The sequence below is a fragment of the Pogona vitticeps genome, chromosome 3, assembly GCF_051106095.1.
Source record: "Pogona vitticeps strain Pit_001003342236 chromosome 3, PviZW2.1, whole genome shotgun sequence".
Taxonomy (NCBI): domain Eukaryota; kingdom Metazoa; phylum Chordata; class Lepidosauria; order Squamata; family Agamidae; genus Pogona; species Pogona vitticeps.
In genome coordinates this window covers 119961350-119982714 of record NC_135785.1, presented here as the reverse complement: position 1 = coordinate 119982714, position 21365 = coordinate 119961350, and the positions used below count along the sequence as shown (strand labels likewise).

Here is a 21365-nt window from a genome sequence, read left to right as displayed (position 1 = left end):
ACAGAGACTCCGCTGGTAAGACAACCTGCCCACTGCTAATGGCCTTCTCCTGCAATAGATAACGGGCACGTTCCAGAGCCCTCAATGGGACACCATTATGTGCAGGACTACAATAAAGGCAATAGAGTTAGGGTCTTTTTTTGCAGCTGCATCGCATTGTTGGCTCATATTCGTGATCTACAATTATCTACTTCCAAGGTAATTCTCACAAGATAGATGCTGCAATCCTTGATCGATCAGTTATTTTAGGAACAGGTTCCCTGAAGGCAGAAATGCTGAAAACCAGTCCACATTAGAAAGGAAGACCAAGCTGGCACTTCCTTAGGGCCAGTTCTCTGCACATTTTGTGATAAGTATACACTCTCTTGTAACATTTAGAAATGCGGCCTCAGCCTTCAAATTATTTCAAAGGACCAAACACAAACCCTTCTGACCTGACCAAAGAGCTAACCGCACCACAAAAAAGTAATAAGGGAATCAACTTGAAGAGTCACCAAAAAGGCTTTTTACAGTGTACCAATCTGATGTGAAGACACAGAAGATGACACCTGGACATTATGTATGAACTTCTCTGAGAAAAAATGGGAATTTCGAGGCTTGGAATGAGTTTACTCATTTTAACATGCAGTCCACTGAGACAAGAAAGATTAATCTCTTTTCTAGTTCTCAGAGCCACATCTTTTGGTAGCCTGAGTTGAAGAACTTGGTCTTTGAACAGCAGATTTTCATTGGATTAACTGAATCAACTTTACCTTACTTGAAAGTAATGACACAATTAAATGAAATTTCATTAATTTCAATGGGACAACAGCGCAAGTAACTGATTTAACCCACTTAGACATAGAATCATAGAATAATGGCGTTGGAAGATGTCTATAAGACCATTAGGTCCAACACTCTGCTCAATGCAGGAATCCAAATTAAAGTATATCTGACAAATGGATGTCTAACTTTCTTTTGAACATGACCAGTGTTGCAACACTCAAAATATTCCAGTACAGTTGGTTCTGCTGTCATACTGCTCTCAACACTCAGGACGTTTTTACTGATATTCAAACAAAATCTGGGTTCCTGTAACTTGAACCCATTATTATATATCTTGCACTATGGAATGAATGAGAACAGATCCTCTGTGATAACTTTTCAAGGATACGAAGAGCAGTATTATACTTCCCGTAAGTCTTCTCAAACTAAACATGCCCAGTTCTTTCAGTCTTTCTTTTAAAAAAAAAATATTTATTTTTAATAACTTGGGATAGGGTATGGGATTCATAGGGTTTGATTTCAAGTCCCCTGATAATCCTTTTTGCCGTACTCTTAAATTGTGTGGTGTCCCAAACTGGACACAATACTCAAGATGAGGCCTAACCCATGCGAAATAGAGGGGAACTAGTGCTTTATGTGATTTGGATACAGTACTATACTTCTGTTAATGCATCCTAAAACAGTACTTGCCTTTCCTTTCTTTTCTTTTTTTGCAGCTGCATCGCATTGTTGGCTCATATTCGTGATCAACAATTATCTACTTCCAAGGTAATTCTCACAAATAGTATTCCTGAGTCAAGCATCCTTCATCTTGCAACTGTGCATCTGGTTTCTTTTTCCAGGTGTCGAACTTTGCACTTATCCCTGCTAAATTTCATTCTGTTTATTTCAGCCCAGTGCTCAAAACTATCCAGTTCTATTTAAATTTTGCTTCTGTCTTCCAGGGTTTTACCTATTCCACCAAAGTTTGTCATCCATAAATGTCACAAGCATTCTCTGAACTCTCATTCAAATTTTTAATACAAATGTTGAAGAGCACCTGTTCCAGGACTAAGACCTGAGGTACCCCACTTGTTACCTCCTCCCAGTCTGGGGGGGGGGGGGATAAACACTCTCTATAACCAGCTGTGGATCCACCTTACAGTTATTCTATCCAGCCCACAATTAGTTAGCTTGCCAATCAGAATATAACAGAGTTCTTTGTAAAAAGCTTTGCTGAAGTCAAGGTATTTTATGTCCACTACATTCCCACCATATTAACCAGGGTGGTTACCTACTTTAAAAAAGGAGGTAAGATTAGTCTGGCAGGATTTCTTTGTGATAAATCCATGTTGGCTTCTAGTTATTATTGCATGTTTTCAAAGTGGTTGTAGAGGGAATGCTCTATAATTAGCTCAACTCTACATGGCTCCAAAATGTTCTGCACAGCAGATTCACAAATGGGAGTCACAGGGACCAAAAAAAGAACTTAGGTCATAATTATGTGCTTAGAAATAAATCTTAATCCATTTCCTTCTTCAGGAGGAAAATTTTTAGCAGTTTTAAAAATGTTTAATAATGTATGGATTCCACGGATCTCATAAAAACCTAATACTAAATTAATTGAAACATGGTTCTGCCTCTGCCCTTTTTGTATCACAAACCTAGTACTATGGAAAAAAAATATAAAAGTTCATCCTTTGCACATTCCCAACATATCTGCTTATAAACTTTCCCCATTAGTTCACACAGTTAATTAACTGAGTAGTTGCCCACAACATATAGCTGCAAATAAAGAACCTGATCTAAAAACTTCTCCAAATTTAGCATATCGTTCTATCATAATGAAACATGGTAAAGCCATCTAATTTTCTTACACTTCTGAAAAGGGAAAATTACCAGCTAGATTTCTGTTGTGCATGTTATGCTGCACAAGTATGATGATGCCAATATTGCAGCTGTTTCAGGAGAATTAGAAGCTTCCTGCTCCCCACCTAAATGTTCCTTTTGTTCTAGAGAACCCTTTGGGAGCTGATGAATTGGGGGAAGAGAATTCTTTAATGCTCCAAAATCGCTGCCATTTGTCCTGTCTTGTTGCTGGGACCAGAGGTGGCATTAGAGCTCCCTTGCCTTTTCTAGAGCTCTAAAAGACTTCTTCAGGACCTAAGGATCCCACAAACCTAGGGTATGCATGGACAAAAAGATTTAATTCCATCAAAACAGCCTGACATTGTCTATTAGTGGTGGCACTGCAGTTCAGTAGTAGAAGACATGAAAGGTAAACTTACTAGTCTGGAGTTTTTCATTGTTTTGCTTTCTGAGAAATAAATTTGGAAGTACCCTTATTTTCACTGGAAATATACATTTTAACAAGTTGGTTATCAAGAACTGTGTTAACAACAAGCATAGTTACCTGCTATAAAAAGTTAACAAAAAAGGTTAAATGAAAAACAAAAGCATTCTACTTACTATTTTCATCAGAGATTCACTAACCTTATAGTTCAAAAGGCAACAAAGAGTTAAGCTTTATATGGTCTCTCTGTTTACTGATTTAGCAGATTCTCATCTACGAAGATGAAAACCATGGAATTATAGACCATGGCTTAAATCTTGACGTAGCTTAGTAAACTGCACTAGAGTTTGACCTATTGAATCAGTGGAGATTTGGCAAATCAACTCCTGCATAAGTGTCATTGATTCAAATGGGCCTATTCCAGTTGTAAATTGCTTTAGTGGAGTGATTAGAGTAGGTACATATGAATCAACAAAACCTGCAGAGGACTTGCCAAATCCCCGCTGATTCAATGAGTCTAATTCTAGTGGAATTTGCACATCCAACCCCATCCCATACTGTTTATAGAGCACATCACTCTAACTGCAAATTCTGCATGGCCTCCTTACAGGTGACGAACAAAGGACCAACAATAGCAGCAACTGCTGGGACTGCTATTTCTATTGAGGCTTTTGAAATAAGTGTTTTGACAGGAAACCCTTATACAGGTTTCCTGTCAATGATAGAATAAACTGGGAGGAGAGGGGAGACACACATGAGAGTGCAGAAGAGTGGAAAGAAGTGAAGAAGAACAAGAAACTGATGGGGTTGGGTGATGCTTCATTCCCTTTTATGCCTTTTTGTAGGTGTATTCTTGACCACTGAGAATTTGTAAAAGACAATCATGAAAATGCTGGGGAAAGATCTGTATTTTTAAAAAATATGATCACGACACATGGATGTGTACCTTATATTCCAAGGCAACTACAGACTTTCAGAACACATATATGATCTTTTGCATAAGCTTTTTTTAAACCCTGACTGATACTTTTACATGAGATTTTAGAAATCTCTTAGACATTACACCTCTAACTGGAACTTTGGTATACAGATTTTTACTTCTTTGCCAAATAAAGAAAAATAAAAGTTCATGTACAGTTTGTATTGTTTGAAAGGAAACTGCTGACACCTTCCTCAATGGAAGTACAGTATATTCCTAAACTGCATTATAATCAGGTGATGAAAGTACATTAAATAATGGTACAAAAGAGTGCACGTGATTCCATAGATTGAATAAATTCTTAAAACACCCAAACTGTCCTCATTATCATGGAATGATAAGATCCCCATGTTTGATCCAAGAATATTTCTGACTTGTCAACAATTCACTGGTGTTTCTCATCTCATAAGATGGTGGGTAAGGTATATAAGATGTTCTATTTTAATTAGCCCAAAAAATCAGACTGAAGATTAGTTCTTTACTTCTAGAACTTCCTTCTCAGCCTTTTCTTTAATCTTCTCTTTTTCTTCCAATTTTTCCTCCTTTTGTAAGAGTGCCACAATCTCTGCTACTTGATTAGTAGAAATATCAATATCTTCTTTGTCAATCAATTCTATCACCTACACAAATGTAAAAATAAGTTATATTCATGGCAAACAGTAGTTATTTAATCTATTCATAAATATTTTGAAATTCATAACTAAGAAGGAAACTAGAAAACGTATGCCTCAGCAAACAACTGATTTAGAATGTCCTCCAGTCCCCCAGTTTCATAATGATTTGTTATATATTTACTAAGAAAGGCTAAACAAGCAGAAGTATTTTTCCCAGGAGTAAATGCTGCTAGGAAATTTTGGAGGTCATTCATTCAGTTGTCATAATTCAGAAGTATCTTGGTGGCACATAACAGATAATGAAACAGTGGGATTGAACAAAATGTGATTTATATTACAATTAATGTAGTAGAGAAGCAGGCTGCCTCCAATCTATGTACTAAGAGTTGTACATCCTAAATCTTTACTTCATTAATCAAATCTATCCACAGCAGCATGAAACCCTGTGAAGGTGTAGAGAGAGAGAGTGTGCCGTCCGCAGAGAAGACAGAGGAAAAAGAGGATAGAAAGAAAGAACAGCTGGATAGCAGTGAAAGTAATAAAGAAGAGAGGAAAGGGTTAACAGAGAGAGAGGGGGAGGTAAAGGTGGAAGTGTGCTTGGCTGAAGGGGAGTGGGAGGAGCCAGAAGTGACAGTTGGAGGCAAGGAGAAGGAGAGAGAGGGTGTTGTGTGGTTTAGTGCAGTGGTAGAGGAATATGAGAGGAAAAAGAAAGATGAGAAAAGACAGGCATTTGAGAAAGTTCGTACCCAGGGTTTATTGAGAGACTTCCCAAACCTACGCGTGGGCGGACTTTTGCCTGATCCCGCACCTCACCAGTACTCACCTGCGCCTATACCAACCCATGAATGGAAAGTGACCGTAGCCCCGTGGAAAGGAGAAGAGCGGCAAGAACAAGGTGGGAGGAGGGAAGAGTTTGAAGAAGGTCCGGATGAGAGGGGGTTGATCAGGCACAAATGCTGTGGGACAATCTGTGCCAAGAGGAGTCCCCCACCCCCTCACTGGGGCTACAAGAAACCCTATGGGGCCCATCGCCGTTAACCCCTTGGGACTATGTTCAATGTTTGGAACATGTTGATGAGGCTTTGTTGCCAAGTTGTAAACCGTTGGAACCGTTAAGAAACGTGCTGGAGGGTGAAAGAAGCAATAAAAGTTCTGTTGTTAAAGTTATAAAGACTCAACCTTTATTATTTCCTGCTGATATGGAGGGGCCGCCTGAAGGGAAAGGCGAACCTTTTGACAGTGGCGCCCAACGTGGGGCGGCCCCTATGGCAGGAAACGAAGAGATAAAAGAGTTGAGGCAAACCGTTCAACGCCAAGCGAAATTGATCGAAAATTTAGCGGAGCAGCAAACGTTATTAACACGTCAGTTGGTACAATTAAATGTAGGAGAAGATAAAGCCAAAAGCGAACAGAAAGAGGTGAAAAACCCATGGGTAGCCAGTCCCACACCAATACGGATGCAGAAGATGAGTGCCTCAGATGACCCAGAAGCTTATCTGCATACCTTTGAAAGAGTAGCAACCGCAGCTGGGTGGCCGAAAGAGCAATGGACATTAATTTTAATACCCTGCTTAACCGGAGTATTACAAGAAGTAGTAGATACGTTATCTACACAAGAAGCAACTCAGTATGAAATAGTCAAAGGCGCCATTTTACAAACTTTAAATTTGACAGAGGAAGCATATCGCAAAAAGTTCCGAGAGCTCAAGTTCAAAACGGGGATGCATCCGCGCCCTGTAAGCCAGCGTATGAAAGCTAATGTTATTAGATGGCTAAAACCAGAAGAAAAAACGAAAGACGAAATAATAGAAATGTTTGTTATGGAACATTTAATATCTACGCTATCGGTGAACATGCGCAGTTGGGTGCAAAGAAACAGACCAAAGCGGTTAGAGGAAGCAGTTTGCCTGATTGAGAATTATTGCGCGGCTGAGGAAGGAGCGAAAGAATACGCCGGAACTACTTTTGAGAAGACACGCCCGCAAGACAAGATGGCGACCGGGAGCAGCCACGCGCCACGCGGTCCGTCCTCATTTTCGGTTATCGGCAGGGGAAGACCTCAGCATTTCGAACCGATGCGCCCTAAACCAACGCGCCCTATCACATACGACCAAAGGCTGTTTGAACCGGGCACCGGGCTGAAAGAAGGGAAGGACGGTAAACCCGTGTGTTTCGATTGCGGCCGCATCGGCCACGTGAAGAGGCAATGTCCCGGACTGGACTGTTCTTGGGTAGGACAGAACGACGAACGAATTAAGATATTGGGATCAGAACAAGAGGGTTGGGAAGTGATGGCTACTGTAAACGGACACGAAAAGAGGGCATTGATTGATACGGGGTGTAGCAAGACATTGGTTCGACAGCTGGAGGGAGTGGTTATACCAGATGATTTAACTGTAAGGTGTATACATGGAGATTCAAAAAAATACGCGACTACTTGGGTAGACGTACAAATCGGTAAAGAGTGTAGAAGAATGAAAGTGGGAATTGTGCCGGGGCTTTCGAGAGAGATGCTGTTGGGACGCGATTGGGAGGGGGCGAGTGAATTGCTTAAGAGTAAAGAAGGGCTAGCCGGAGATTGCGACATTAATGAAATTGAAACTGACTTTTTAAAAAGGGGCTCACGGGATCAAATGAGACTATGGCAACAAGACGACCCGACCTTGCAAAAAATATTAGATGAAGCCCAACCTACAGGATCCGTCATGCCTGGGAATACAGGATTTGAGATAGAGGAAGGCTTATTATATCGAGTAAACCAAGAAGGGGAAAAACAGTTAGTGGTGCCCATGAAATGGAGAAAAGATATATTAAGAATTGCTCATGATATACCCACTGCTGGCCATTTAGCTGTCGATAAAATGAGTGCTCGCATAACTCAAAGATTCTGGTGGCCAGCGTGCAATAGTGATATACAACAATTTTGTAAAACGTGTAAGGAATGTCAAATGACTCAAACTAAACCCAGACCAGGTGCGCCGTTAATGCCAATGCCTCTGATAGACCGCCCATTCGACAGAATAGGAGTTGACATTGTAGGACCCCTAACGAAATCAGCGGGCGGACACACCCATATCTTGGTATTAATTGATTATGCAACAAGATATCCAGAGGCAATACCATTGAGATCCACAAGTGCTAAAATAATAGCAAGAGAATTAATGCAGGTTTTCACTAGGTTAGGGTTTCCCAAAGAAATATTAACAGATCAGGGAAGCAATTTCATGAGTTTAACGTTGAAAGAAATGTGGAAACTTTTAGATGTAGAACCAATTCATGCTTCAGTCTATCATCCTCAAACAAATGGATTAGTGGAACGATTTAACAAAACGTTAAAAGGCATGTTACGTAAATTAGTGATAGACAAACCCCGAAAGTGGCACCTACTGGTGGCACCACTCATGTTCGCAATCAGAGAAGTGCCACAAGCTTCCACGGGATTCTCACCATTCGAAATGATGTATGGTTGGAACCCTCGAGGGATTTTAGATCTAATTAAGGAAAAATGGGAAAGCGGAACAGATAATTCCCAGATGACGGTACAGCATGTTTTAGAAATGAGGGATCACTTAAAGAAAGTAGCAGAAATGGCTAAAGGTAATTTAGAACAAGCTCAAGCCGGGCAAAAGAAAAGATATGATACAAAATTGTCTCCAAGGTCGTTTGTAGCAGGTCAGAAGGTCTTACTATTATTACCTGCTGACAATGCTAAATTGTTTGCACGGTGGCAAGGACCTTATGAAGTCATCAGGCAAGTAGGTAAGGTAGATTATGAGATAAAAACACCTGATAAGAAGAAGAAGACAGGTATTTACCATGTCAATCTATTGAATGAATGGCATGAGAGAGAAGCTTTGTGGGGTGAAAGTATGGAAGAGGACTTAGGGCCAGAATCATCCCTGTATCAAGAGGAACGAATGGAGATTCCTTTGGGGGAAAGTTTAGATGAAGTACAGAAAGCACAAATAAAAGAGATAGAGAAAGAGTTCCAAGATGTCTTTTCCACCAAACCGGGACATACCCGGATGACAGAACATCGTATTAATACCAGAGAAGGAATGGTGGCCCGTAGCGGAAGTCGAAATTGGCCCTTCCACCTAAAAGATGTTATCAACAAAGAAGTGGATGAAATGTTAAAATTAGGAATAATTGAACCCTCGAATAGTCCATGGAGAAGTTATCCAGTAGTAGTCCCAAAACCCGATGGGAAAATAAGATTATGTATTGACTTTAGAAAACTCAATGAGGTATCAAAATTTGATGCATATCCAATGCCACGCATTGAAGACTTATTAGAAAAGCTAGGGGGCGCTAGATACCTCAGTTCGCTAGATCTTACGAAGGGTTATTGGCAAATTCCTGTGAGGGCTGAAGATAAAGAAAAAACAGCATTTGTCACCCCAAAGGGGTTGTACCAATTTATAAAAATGCCATTTGGGTTACATGGAGCAGGGGCCACATTCCAACGCTTAATGGATAGAGTTCTGGAACCGGTTAGCACGTTTGCGGGAGCCTATATTGATGATATACTTATTTTTAGTAAGAGCTGGGAAGAACATATACTGCACATTAGACGAGTATTGGAAGAACTCAAAAAGGCAGGATTAACGGTGAATCCCTCCAAGTGTAAGGTTGCCCAAGAGAAGGTGAAATTCTTAGGTCATGTTGTAAGTAAAGGGAAGATATGCCCCTCAGAAGAAAAAATTGACAAGCTATCTGATTGGCATGTTCCCAGAACGAAGAAAGAAGTACAACAATTTTTGGGATTGGCTGGGTATTACCGCCAATTCGTACCTAACTTTTCTGGTATTGCGGCCCCACTAACTGACCTCACCAAAAAGAAAGTGAACAGGTATATTAAATGGGGTAAGTTAGAACAAGAGGCTTTTGATAGGTTAAAATTTATTTTGAATGAGTTACCTAAGAGATATGCCCCTGATTTTTCTCTCCCTTTCATAGTACAGACAGATGCGTCAGACAGAGGTATCGGGGCGGTGTTGGCTCAAGAAAAATCTGGAATAGAGTACCCAATTATGTATCTCAGCAAAAAGTTGAGCCCTCGGGAACAAAAATATGCAACTATTGAAAAAGAAGCTTTAGCAGTGAAATGGGCTATTTTGACGTTGAAATATTATTTGTTGGGAGCGCCTTTTACATTAGTAACTGATCATGCACCCCTTCAATGGTTAAATAGAATGAAAGATGCCAACCCACGCTTGACACGATGTTACTTGAGTTTACAACCATATGCATTTCAGGTGAAATATAAAAAAGGGGTCAACCATGCTAACGCTGATTATTTTTCGCGACAGGGAGAAGGAAGTATGCGCGGTGATGAAGAGCGGACGGCCCACTCCTCCGGGGGGGCGTGTGAAGGTGTAGAGAGAGAGAGTGTGCCGTCCGCAGAGAAGACAGAGGAAAAAGAGGATAGAAAGAAAGAACAGCTGGATAGCAGTGAAAGTAATAAAGAAGAGAGGAAAGGGTTAACAGAGAGAGAGGGGGAGGTAAAGGTGGAAGTGTGCTTGGCTGAAGGGGAGTGGGAGGAGCCAGAAGTGACAGTTGGAGGCAAGGAGAAGGAGAGAGAGGGTGTTGTGTGGTTTAGTGCAGTGGTAGAGGAATATGAGAGGAAAAAGAAAGATGAGAAAAGACAGGCATTTGAGAAAGTTCGTACCCAGGGTTTATTGAGAGACTTCCCAAACCTACGCGTGGGCGGACTTTTGCCTGATCCCGCACCTCACCAGTACTCACCTGCGCCTATACCAACCCATGAATGGAAAGTGACCGTAGCCCCGTGGAAAGGAGAAGAGCGGCAAGAACAAGGTGGGAGGAGGGAAGAGTTTGAAGAAGGTCCGGATGAGAGGGGGTTGATCAGGCACAAATGCTGTGGGACAATCTGTGCCAAGAGGAGTCCCCCACCCCCTCACTGGGGCTACAAGAAACCCTATGGGGCCCATCGCCGTTAACCCCTTGGGACTATGTTCAATGTTTGGAACATGTTGATGAGGCTTTGTTGCCAAGTTGTAAACCGTTGGAACCGTTAAGAAACGTGCTGGAGGGTGAAAGAAGCAATAAAAGTTCTGTTGTTAAAGTTATAAAGACTCAACCTTTATTATTTCCTGCTGATATGGAGGGGCCGCCTGAAGGGAAAGGCGAACCTTTTGACAAACCCATTAACCCAATTTATCCTTCATAGTTTAAGCTGCTCAAATATATATATCACAACAGTTTTAAAGGCACCCTGCATAAAGTGCATTTAAGTAGTATTAGATAATCCTTGAAAATCCCCTTACCACAATATTTTGGTTTGTTTCAGCCATAGATAATTAAAGCTGATCACTGGGACTTAATAGTCCAAGGGTGGTTTTTCCTAGCTCTGCCCAAATTATGATTATGGACTGAAAAGCTCTATGTACTCTTAGTTATTGTCACATGAATAAAATCATACAAACTGAAGGAAAAAAAGCTGATCCAAGATTCTAGTCTATGGACTCCACCTTTTCTCTACCTCCAAATCTCATGCTGTTATTTGTTGCCAGCTCTATATTCTACACCACCAACAGCTCAGATGAGCCCCACTCTAGCTTACTGAACAAAGCAGCACAAGATCTGTCTCCAAATCAAGGTGTGAAAATGAAAGAATAAAAAGACCCACTGTAAGCAGCAACAAAACACAAACATATTATAAATATGTGAACATTTGTATAAGAACATCTTTTGATTATTACTATTATCATTTATATAGCTTGGCCAGAGTATGTGGTGCTTTATAGAACATGGAAAAAAGACCACTCAAATACTGCTGCATTTGCCTAAAGAAACAGAAGACATTTCACTTTTGTTATAAAAATTCTGATAGAAAAATTGAGAAATTTACCACCATTATGTGTCCACTTCCTGAAAGTACAGTGGGGTCTTGACCTGAGAACTTAATCCGTATTGGAAAGCGGTTCTCAAGTCAAAAAGTTTTCAGGTCAAATCTGCATTTCCCATAGGAATGCATTGAGAACCATTTGATCCGTATCTGCTCTTTTCCATCCATAGAAACTAATGGGAAGCTGCTATTCCGCCTTCGACCACTAGAGGGGGATATTTTGTTTCTTTTTTTCTTAGGTCAAGAAAGGTTCAGGGAAGGCAGGGAAAATACAGTCCAGGCAGTACCAGGCAGTCTGAAGACTGTCTCCCAATCCACTCTCTAAACGCTGGGAGGAGTGAGGAAGCAGACAGGCACCCTTTTCACTGGCCAACAGTTAACTGAAAGTTCAAATTTTGCACCTCCCCTGCCTCCCACGTGGGTTTTTTTCAGTTCTTAACTCAAATCTAAGTACTTAAGTCAAGTCAATATTTTCCTATGAGAGCGGTTCTTAAGTCAAAATGTTCTTAACTCAAGCCGTTCTTAAGTCAAGACCCCACTGTATGGACTTGTTTTAAGATAACCTAGCAGACCTCATGGAAGAAAGCTTTGTGCTCTCTCTTCTTCCCATTCCCAACAGCCCCCCCTTATTCAGGAGGGTCCCACAAATTTCATTTTGTGACCTTTTTACAATTAACCCATCTAACTATCCAAGTCTTTTAAATTAAAATTTGAAGACAAGAGTTGACAAACAAACAAGTGAATTACTGGCATGAAAAAAATAGATTTACAAAATCATAGCATTATTAGAATGAATGATAAAACAGTAATATTTTAAATAAAAAACATTAAAATGCCTTGTACACAAGGTTCCTGCTAAGATACACACGCACACACGCATGACTCCGCTACCCTCTGCACAGCTGTCTTCCTCCTCCATACAGCAATTGTTAGGTTCTGGTTGCGATGGGGGTCAGAGTTGTGTGTGCATGCAGGGGTGGAGTCACGTGAGAGAGGCAGAGACCCACCCAGTAGGGCTGAAAATTAGAGGGTACACTGCTTGCATATTAAAACAAACTACATTATGCTCTTCATCAGACTCACCTTCATGACATCATCTATATCTATTTTTCCATCTTTATTTTCATCCAGTGCTTCTGCAAGCTTGTTCAGTTTGCTTTCTGGTATCTTCTGAATTTCCTTCATCACACTAATAAGCTCATTGATACTGATGAGATTCTCTCTAAATGGGAAACACAACCTGCATATAGCAAGCAGTTGCTACAAAGCATTGAAAAAAAAATCTTACAACTACCACTCAACACATAGCTGAATTCTGTTAAAAAAATTGGGAGGAAACTGAAAAAGAAAACAAGACACGCTACAACAAAACCTTTGACAGCACTCAACATGTTCAGACTGGCTTCCCAAGACTATGGCTCAGTTAGAACGCAGCAGTGTGAAACTGCGTACAGTGGCGCCTCACTTAACGATTACCTCGTTAAATGCTGAAACTGCTTTACGATGAAGTTTTTGCGAGCACAAAACAATATTCCTATGGGGAAAATTCGCTTAACGATGATCGGTCCCCTGCTTCGGGAACCGATTTTTCGCTAGACGACGATTTTAAAACAGCTGATTGGCAGCTCTAAAATGGCCGCCCGCTGTAAAATGGTTCCCCGCTGTGCTTTAGGATGGACTCCTTATTTATTTATTTATTTATTTATTTGTTTGTTTGTTTGTTTATTGGACTTATATACCGCCCCATAGCGCTACAAGTGCTACAATTTTAATTATACAGGCTACACATTGCCCTCCCCCCCCCCCCCCAGCAAGCTGGGTACTCATTTTACCAACCTCGGAAGGATGGAAGGCTGAGTCAACCTTGAGCCGGCTACCTGGGATTTGAACCCCAGGTCATGAGCACAGTTTTACCTGCAGTACAGCGTTTTAACCACTGCGCCACAAGACTCCTTGCTTTACAGCAGGGGTCTCAAACTGTGGCCAGATGTTCTTAGCCTACAGCTCCCAGAAGCCTTCACCACCGCCTCTGCTGGCCAGGATTTCTGGGAGCTGAAGTCCAAGAACATCTGGAGGGCCACAGTTTGAGACCCCTGCTTTACAAGCACCGGAAAATGGCTGCCCTATGGAGGAACTTCGCTGGATGCTGAGGTATTTAGCCCATTGGAACGCACTGAACCGGTTTTCAATGCATTTCAATGGGTTTTTTAATTTCACTTGACGAGGATTTCGCTTAACAGTGATTTGAATGGAACGAATTATCCTCGTCAAGTGAGGCACCACTGTATATAACTGTTCTTTGCTCTTCCGAAAAAAATAGCTTGTCAGTGAAAAAGTAAGGCTGAGCAACCTCTCTCAACACCCTCAGCATCTTTTACAGCAAGACTATTATGCAAAAAGTATACAGTGTTGATTTCTTGTTTTACTCTAAAGTTCTCAGATCTACCATATCTACAAAAGGATTTCATTTCCTCTGTTACTCACCCTATGGGAGGCCTAGCACCAGTGTCTCTCTGTCCATCCACCACTTTCTGGTCTGTCTCTAACTCTTGAATAATTTTGTCAATCTGTCCAATCATTCGGTTCACTTTTTTAACCAGTTGCTTGCTTGCTTTTGATTCTTCAACTATTTCCTCCTGTCCAGTATTAGACAACTCCTTGATCTCTTGCAAATCCTAAGGGTTAAAAAGAAATACTTCATAAAGGTAAGTTTGCAGGCCATCCAAAAATGCAGAGCAAGAGAGTAAAAAGCAAAATGTACTGCTTATATACCGCCCCATAGAGCTTAAAGCACTCTCTGGACGGTTTACAAATTAATTACGCAGGCTACACATTGCCCCCCCCCCCCGCCCCAGTAAACTGGGTACTCATTTTACAGTTCTTGGAAGGATAGAAGGCCGAATCGACCTTGAGGCAGCTACCCAGGATAGAACCCTGGATCATGAACAGTTTTGACTGCAAGACAGCTGTTTAACCACTATGCCACAAGGCTCCTACTCCTTCTTTTTTACTACTCCTTCTTTTTTCAAAGACGCTTCTGGAGGATTCAAGGGATCCTCACAAATGACGTAAGCTTTTTTTTACTAAAAAGCTTCTGGAGGATTCAAGGGATCCTCACAAATGACGTAAGCTATGGCAGAAAGGGCAGCGGAGGTGCTAAAGTATGCACTGTGAGCATGCACTTTGGCTAATCTGTGTCTTACTGTGTAATAAACTGGAAGTAAGCTAGGAATAGCTTGTGAGAATGTTCAGGGCAAAAGCAAGATACAGACAAAAGCTGGCAGTTAACAGATAGGCCTCAGCTGAGAAACAGGCACTTACATAGCAGTCGTTTGTTTCCTCTCTGTCAGAGGGAGAGTAAAAAGAGACCTTGACAACTCCTCTTGTATAAAGTAGTATGTTTCATGCTAGCACTAGTTTTCTTCTTTCAGTAAAGGTCAACATTCATGTCATGTAACTCTTCAGACTCTTCTTACCTCACTATATTCCTGCACATCATCCTTGAGTTCCTCCAGTTCCTCCTTTTCTTTTGTTAGGGATTTCTTTTGGTCTTTCAGTTTATTACAGACATCACTTAGTAAGTCAATCTCTTCTTTGGTTATTTCTTCACCCTAGAACAAACAGAAAACTGTTACGGAGAGTGTCTCGTTAAGACGACGTTTTAATTCCATCAGAAGCTTTCAACATCTTACTGTATAACCTTTAAAACTAAATTGTAGATAGAGTTCCATGGGAAATCCAAAACTCTCCAATAATAAGGATCTGTCTTATATAGGAGTCTTCCAATGAATTTTACAGAGTTTAAAATCAGTATATTGTTCAACACATTCATCATGAGTATGCAAGATACCTGCATATCATACCTTGGATTTAAATGTCTTGTCTTAGTACCATGTTTCCCCGAAAATGAGACAGGGTCTTATATTAATTTTTTCTCCAAAAAACACATTAGGGCTTATTTTCAGGGGATGTTCTATTTTTTCATGTACAAAAATCTACACTTATTCACATCTAGTCATATCATCTTCTTCTGGTTGCTGCACAATGGTGGAGGGCGGGGTTTCACTTAACTAGGGCTTATTTTTGGGGGAAACAGAGCAGAAGTGACTTAAGTTCTACCTGTAAAATATGCAATTATCTTGAGAGATCCATGGAAGAATGTCTCAAATGCACCAGTCCAGTACATAGTTTTTCTATATTTATCAGAGAGCATAACAAGTGAGCCAGAATTATTTCCATGCTGAACAAGATTTAGAAAAGAACATGAGGACACAAAAATTCATGAGTAAACTGGGTAAACCTACTCATGAGTAAACTAGGTAAACATATTAGATAGTAAACCAGGTAAATTTATAAGTAAACTTGGCAAACGTACTTTGATATCATCCCCAGCCACAAAGAAAAAAAAAAGAAAAAAACACACCAGTATTTTCAGTTTAAATAAGTCAGCTTTTGAATATTATTCTGTACTTTGAAAAATACTTTTTAAAATATTTTCACAGGAAGGAGTTAAAAGTTTATCCAGTAAGAGGTTAAAATGATTCAGTCATTGGATGGGGTTCTGAGAGGTAGGTTCAAAATTTCAGTCCATTTAGAATGTTGCAAATTTATAAGGAAGTCCATAAACTCATAGTTTATTTTGTTTTAAGATCACTATTTTCAAAGTGTGAATTAGAGCCATTAATGCCTTAATTCCCTCAAAACAAAAAAAGTGGCTGGAACTAATAATTTTTCCCAAGGCTGCCTGGTTCTGCATAGGGTAAAACAGTGTTACTTTAAAAAAAATCATAACTTGATAACCCTTTGCCCAAACATCCCCAAATCTGACACAGAGCCAAAGCAGTCTTTCTGCTACATTCATGCCATATTTGGTGCTGATCCAGATTCACAATTATAATTTTTTGTTTGAGGCACCACTATTTTTTGAGTTGGTTTACAGAGTGCTGATTCCTGCTGTCAGTACAATATACTGGTGCCTTCCCAATATGACCAAATGCAAAACAACAACAAACAAACAACACAACACTGCAAGTGCCAGTTTCTGACTGTTGTTTTTTGTGAAAGATGGCTAATTTAGACTTAAAGTATGCATGATATGTTCTACTGTCCTTTGCAGAAACTGTGCTTTGGTAGCACCACCATTCACCTTAATGCCTTCCAATATTGGTGCCGTATCTTTCAGAATCTCAGAATGCTGGGTTAAATCCACCTTTGCTGGTTCTTGCTCTGTACCTACAGCTATTTGGCTTTTCTTCATATGTGCAGCTGAAGAAACAAGATTTACTGTAGGTTCCACCAGTTGCTGCAACCAAGACAAAAAAAAAAAAAAACCACGGTAATCTATTACATTTCAAAGTATGAACCTCAGCTGAATCTCTGAAATTTCAGGCACAATCCTGTCAGTTCCATCTCACGCTCTCACTGAAAGGAAGAATTTCTGGCTGCTGTATTGGACATTTTTCTCCCTGCTGGAAAGTGACTGAAAAAAATAGAAAAGTTCTTTTTAAGAAACAGGAGAAGTTGTCTAGGAAGGAACACAGAGCACCCCTTTGGGCAATGGTCAAGCTGTCTCCTCTTTCATAGTCTCATTTTTTGAGAGAAAGCCAAACAATGGGCAAAATCCTTTTTGCATAAAGTTATGCCAGTGTAAACTGGATCCAGCACCAGTAATGCTTAATTTAAATGACCTGAAAACTTCCTATCCGTTCTTTGAGCTTCCAAGGCTCCCTGGGGCTCTCTTTTGTCCTAGAGAAGCCTTTGGAATCTTGGGATAAAGGAGGGCTTTTGACAGTGAAAAATCACCACTGGGATAGGAACTCCACCACCGATATTTGATTATTAAAGGCTCCCCCACAGTTCCAAAAGCTCCCAAATGCTTCCCCAAATGAAACGGGAGCCCTAGGAAGCATTCGGAGCTCAAAGGCAAGAGGGAGGGATTGGAAACTTTCAATTAATTTAAATTAAATATTTCTGGTGATGGATCAAGTTTATGCTGATGTAAATTTGTGTAACAGAATTTTGCCCATGAATTCTTCTGATCCAATACATTACAATGCCACCAATATAAGCATATTTGTCTAAAAGAACTAAAAGTAGCAGCACCAACAAACAAAAATCCCTAGCACATGAATACTGCCCCATCCCCTTTTGCAATTTAACTATCCATTATTAATTGCTACAATTTTCCATGCAGGGTTTGTCCATTTAGAAGATGCCCATAATGAAAACCACAGAAAGGTAGAAGCTGTTCCATCATTATGACATTGCTCCTGTTCGTTCTGTCACGTGGAAAAATGTAGACAAGATTGCTGAAATGAAAAAACAAAAACACGCAAGTAAGACACAACCAATACCAATGCCTTTTGCAGTGCTTACCCTCTCAGCTTCTTGAAGGGTTTCTTTAGCTTTTTCTGCTGCTTCTGAAAGCCTTTCCAACTCTTTTTCTTGATTTTCTTTCTTAATAGCTTCTTCTTCCTGAAGAGTTGCTTCCAGTCTAGTTTTATTATCAACTTTTTCTCCTTCCACTTCTCCTGCTTTCACCTGAGCTTCTTTGGCCTTAAATAAATAAATAAAAACATGCCAATAATATTTTAACATTTACACGTGTGCTATAAGCACTAAAATGGAGCACTACACTGGGAGATTAACCAGTCCATGTCTAATCCTAGGTTACACGAAATTTCTAATTAATCCATTTTAATTAATCCAATGCCATTCTTTCGCATAATATATTACTCATTTATTTTCTCAAACTAGCCGGCATCTAATTCAAATACATAAATATGATGAAGGGTATGTAATAAAACATGTCTGCAATATAAAAATGGGAGCTGGCTGGATAACTCAGTGGTTCAAGTATCTGGCTGAGAAGCCAGAGGTTGGAGTTCGATTCCCCACTGTGTCACCTGAAAGTAGAGCAGGCCTATGTGGCCTTGGGCAAGCTGCACAATACCAGTTCACACCCACCCACCCATGATGAAGAAGGGAACGGTAAACCACCTCTGCGTATTCTCTACCTAGAAAACCCTGAAAAAGAGGGCGATAAGGCACATTATTATTATTTCCAACATAAGAACAGTGTTTTGATTGTCAATACTTAAAAACTGCCTAAGAGCATTCCAACCTATGATGAGGAGCAGAGAAACATGTTAAACTGCTACATAAAAGATTACATTATGTGGATTAGACTGCCTCACCAGGAGAGCCTTTCATAGGTAGAGGGTCATAATTGAACACACTCTCTCCCTTTTCATCACCCCCTGACCCTCTCTAGGAGAGAATACTAAGAGGGAGGGTCTGTGATTCTGCTCTCAGGTAAGAGCATGCTCATAATCAGAGAGATGCTCTGTCAAGAAACACGACTCAAACATCTAATCTGGCCGCTCATTACCAACAGCTGCTAACGAGATGTTTCTTGGATGCCCACCAAGTAGGACAATAGACTAGATATGAGAAAATGATGACTTTCCATATGTTTTTTGATTCGAAATCCCAACAGCCCCATCTAACATAGCCAATGGGCCAGTCCAACAGCAACTATTGGGTTCTCCAGTCTAATTAAAACCATTTTACCCTAGCAACTGGAATTCACAGGTATATTAACTATAAAAATAGAGGTTCCATCTATTTACAGAACATGTATTCCTGTAATTTTACCACCCGCATAATTTTTTACTAAGTAGCAAAACAACATTTTAATTCCAACATGAAAATCGTGTGGCACTTTAAACATGAGCATGTTTTATCTGGCCTAAGGGTTCATCAATTTCAGGCTGCAAAAGTGAAATAAAACTTGTCAGCGGTAACAAGCTAAATATCACCCTTTCCTACTTCTCCTTGCCCAAGTGTCAGCAGGCATTTGTCCTGAAAGACAGATGACCTGTACAGTATGATAAAAATAACAAGGCACTATTTCATTCTTCTGTTTTTATAAATAACAGTTTCTGTTCTAGCTGGCTAACTAAATGAAGTCTTGCTTATGTATCTATATAGAAGATATGTTGTCACTTTTTTACTAGCCCTGCTTCCATGTGCAGCAATCTGATATGTAAAAATTTGTTCAAATGAAGGTAGGTAAAAACTGGGAAAAAAAGATAAGTTAAATTCTTGTATGACAGATGCTATTAGAAGCTAGCTGGATACTCTATAGAAATTAAGAATCTCTTTCAAAGGTGCAGGATTAACCCATTTGTGTGCATTCAAAGAGACCACTACGAAGAACAGCAAATACACCTATAACAGGAGAAAACCTAAATACAAAATGTAAGTGTCCTTCACAAAGTTTAGCATAACATACCACACTTTCAGGTAGTATTTGCAAGGTTGTTTTAAGCTGGTCAGCTGGTGAAAGAGTATCTGGAAGGTACATGGCTCTGGATAAAATAAGCAGTGAAGTTGGGATTTCCTGACTCAGATGCAAGTCCAACCACTGTAAAGAAAGGTAAAACAAAGTGTAATAATGGCACACACTTCTACTAAAAAAACACAGTTACTGAAAATGTAACTTGGACAGAATAATGTAAATTTAACTAAGTAGTTCCACTAAGCACTAAATAATAAGAAACATCTGATTAAAGGTGCCCTTCACAAAGTGTCTGAGAGCAGGAGAATAAGTTGAGAGATTATAAAATATGGTCTTCAGTTTTCAAAGTTTGTCTTAGAGTGTTGGAAAATATAAAGGCACTGATTAATTTCAGTGAGAGTTTTCATGGATCAAATCAACTGCTTTAGATGTGTTTGCACTTCTTATGTCTGAAAAAGCAGGCATAAAAACTCATCATACTGGAAAAAATGTTGGTATTTAAAATGTCATATTTCGTGTCTCCCCTACCCCCTCATTATTTTTACCAACATACTTTCTGTCAGTAAAGAAGAGATAGTAATTTTAAGAATACGGCTGTTAATCTGGGACGCACAAATTCAGATATTCAGTCATTAGAAATCTAGGAAATGTATTTGAAGGAATGATAACTTGCCTCATGGCAACATGTCTGCTTTCTTCTGTAAAGGCTGTGTATATCAAAAAATGAAATTGCAAATTGTTTCATGTACACAAGTTTCTGAGTGGCACTGCTGTGTGTTTTCAATATGTGTGCATAACTGGTAATGGTTCCATGAGACAGAACTCAACTTTTGTTAGGCCCTAGATAACGTTTTGTACCAATGGTAAATGATGGCCTTCACAGTTCTGTTGTGTTTGTATAGTTTACTTGAGCAGAGAGATGGAAAGGAGTTATTGGCAGTATTTGGGAGAATTCTTAATCATTGTTTGCAGAATGATTTGCCCAAAATATTTTTTTCCAGACTTGCAGTAATAATAAAAGTGAGCTTCCTATCAGAGCCCTAAGAGACTCCTGAATTTAGGTCATCAAAGACAGGAGACCACTGAACAATGTTACTGGGCACTGTTGTTGGCTTGGAAGAGGCTTGTTGCCCTTCTGGTGTTTAACAGTGCACATATCAAAAATGTGTTACTTTTGATACCAAGGTAAAGGTTCCCCTTGACATTTAGTCCAGTCGTGTCCAACTCTAGGGGGCGGTGCTCATCTCCATTTCCAAGCCATAGAGCTAGTGTCTGTCTGAAGACAATCTTCCGTGGTCAAGTGGCCAGCGCAACTAGACACGGAAAGCCGTTACCTTCCCGCTATGGTGGTACCTATTTATCTAGTCACATTCTGCATGCTGTTGAACCGCTAGGTTGGCGGGAGCTGGGACAAGCGACAGGAGCTCACTCCATCGTGTGGATTCTATCTTACGACTGCTGGTCTTCTGACCTTGCAGCAAAGGCTTCTGCGGTTTAACCCGCAACGCCACCACGTCCCTTCTGATACCAAACGAACAGGATAAGTTGTGGGCCCATCAGCT

At 40.1% G+C, this 21365-nt stretch overlaps 1 protein-coding gene across 1 annotated transcript in view; it reads right to left on the bottom strand.

The window, feature by feature from the left end:
* Window positions 1–1235: 1235 nt before the first annotated feature.
* Window positions 1236–21365, bottom strand: part of LETM1 (leucine zipper and EF-hand containing transmembrane protein 1) — a 44493-nt gene continuing 24363 nt past the window's right edge. Inside the window, exons 8-14 of the mRNA XM_020805912.3 lie at window positions 19798–19929; window positions 17877–18056; window positions 16648–16803; window positions 14978–15112; window positions 13986–14176; window positions 12585–12723; window positions 1236–4636 (exon numbers count right to left, since the gene is read on the bottom strand). Of these exons, the coding sequence (XP_020661571.3) occupies window positions 4487–4636; window positions 12585–12723; window positions 13986–14176; window positions 14978–15112; window positions 16648–16803; window positions 17877–18056; window positions 19798–19929 (1083 nt within the window). The 3' untranslated portion in view covers window positions 1236–4486. The remainder of the gene's footprint in view (window positions 4637–12584; window positions 12724–13985; window positions 14177–14977; window positions 15113–16647; window positions 16804–17876; window positions 18057–19797; window positions 19930–21365) is intronic.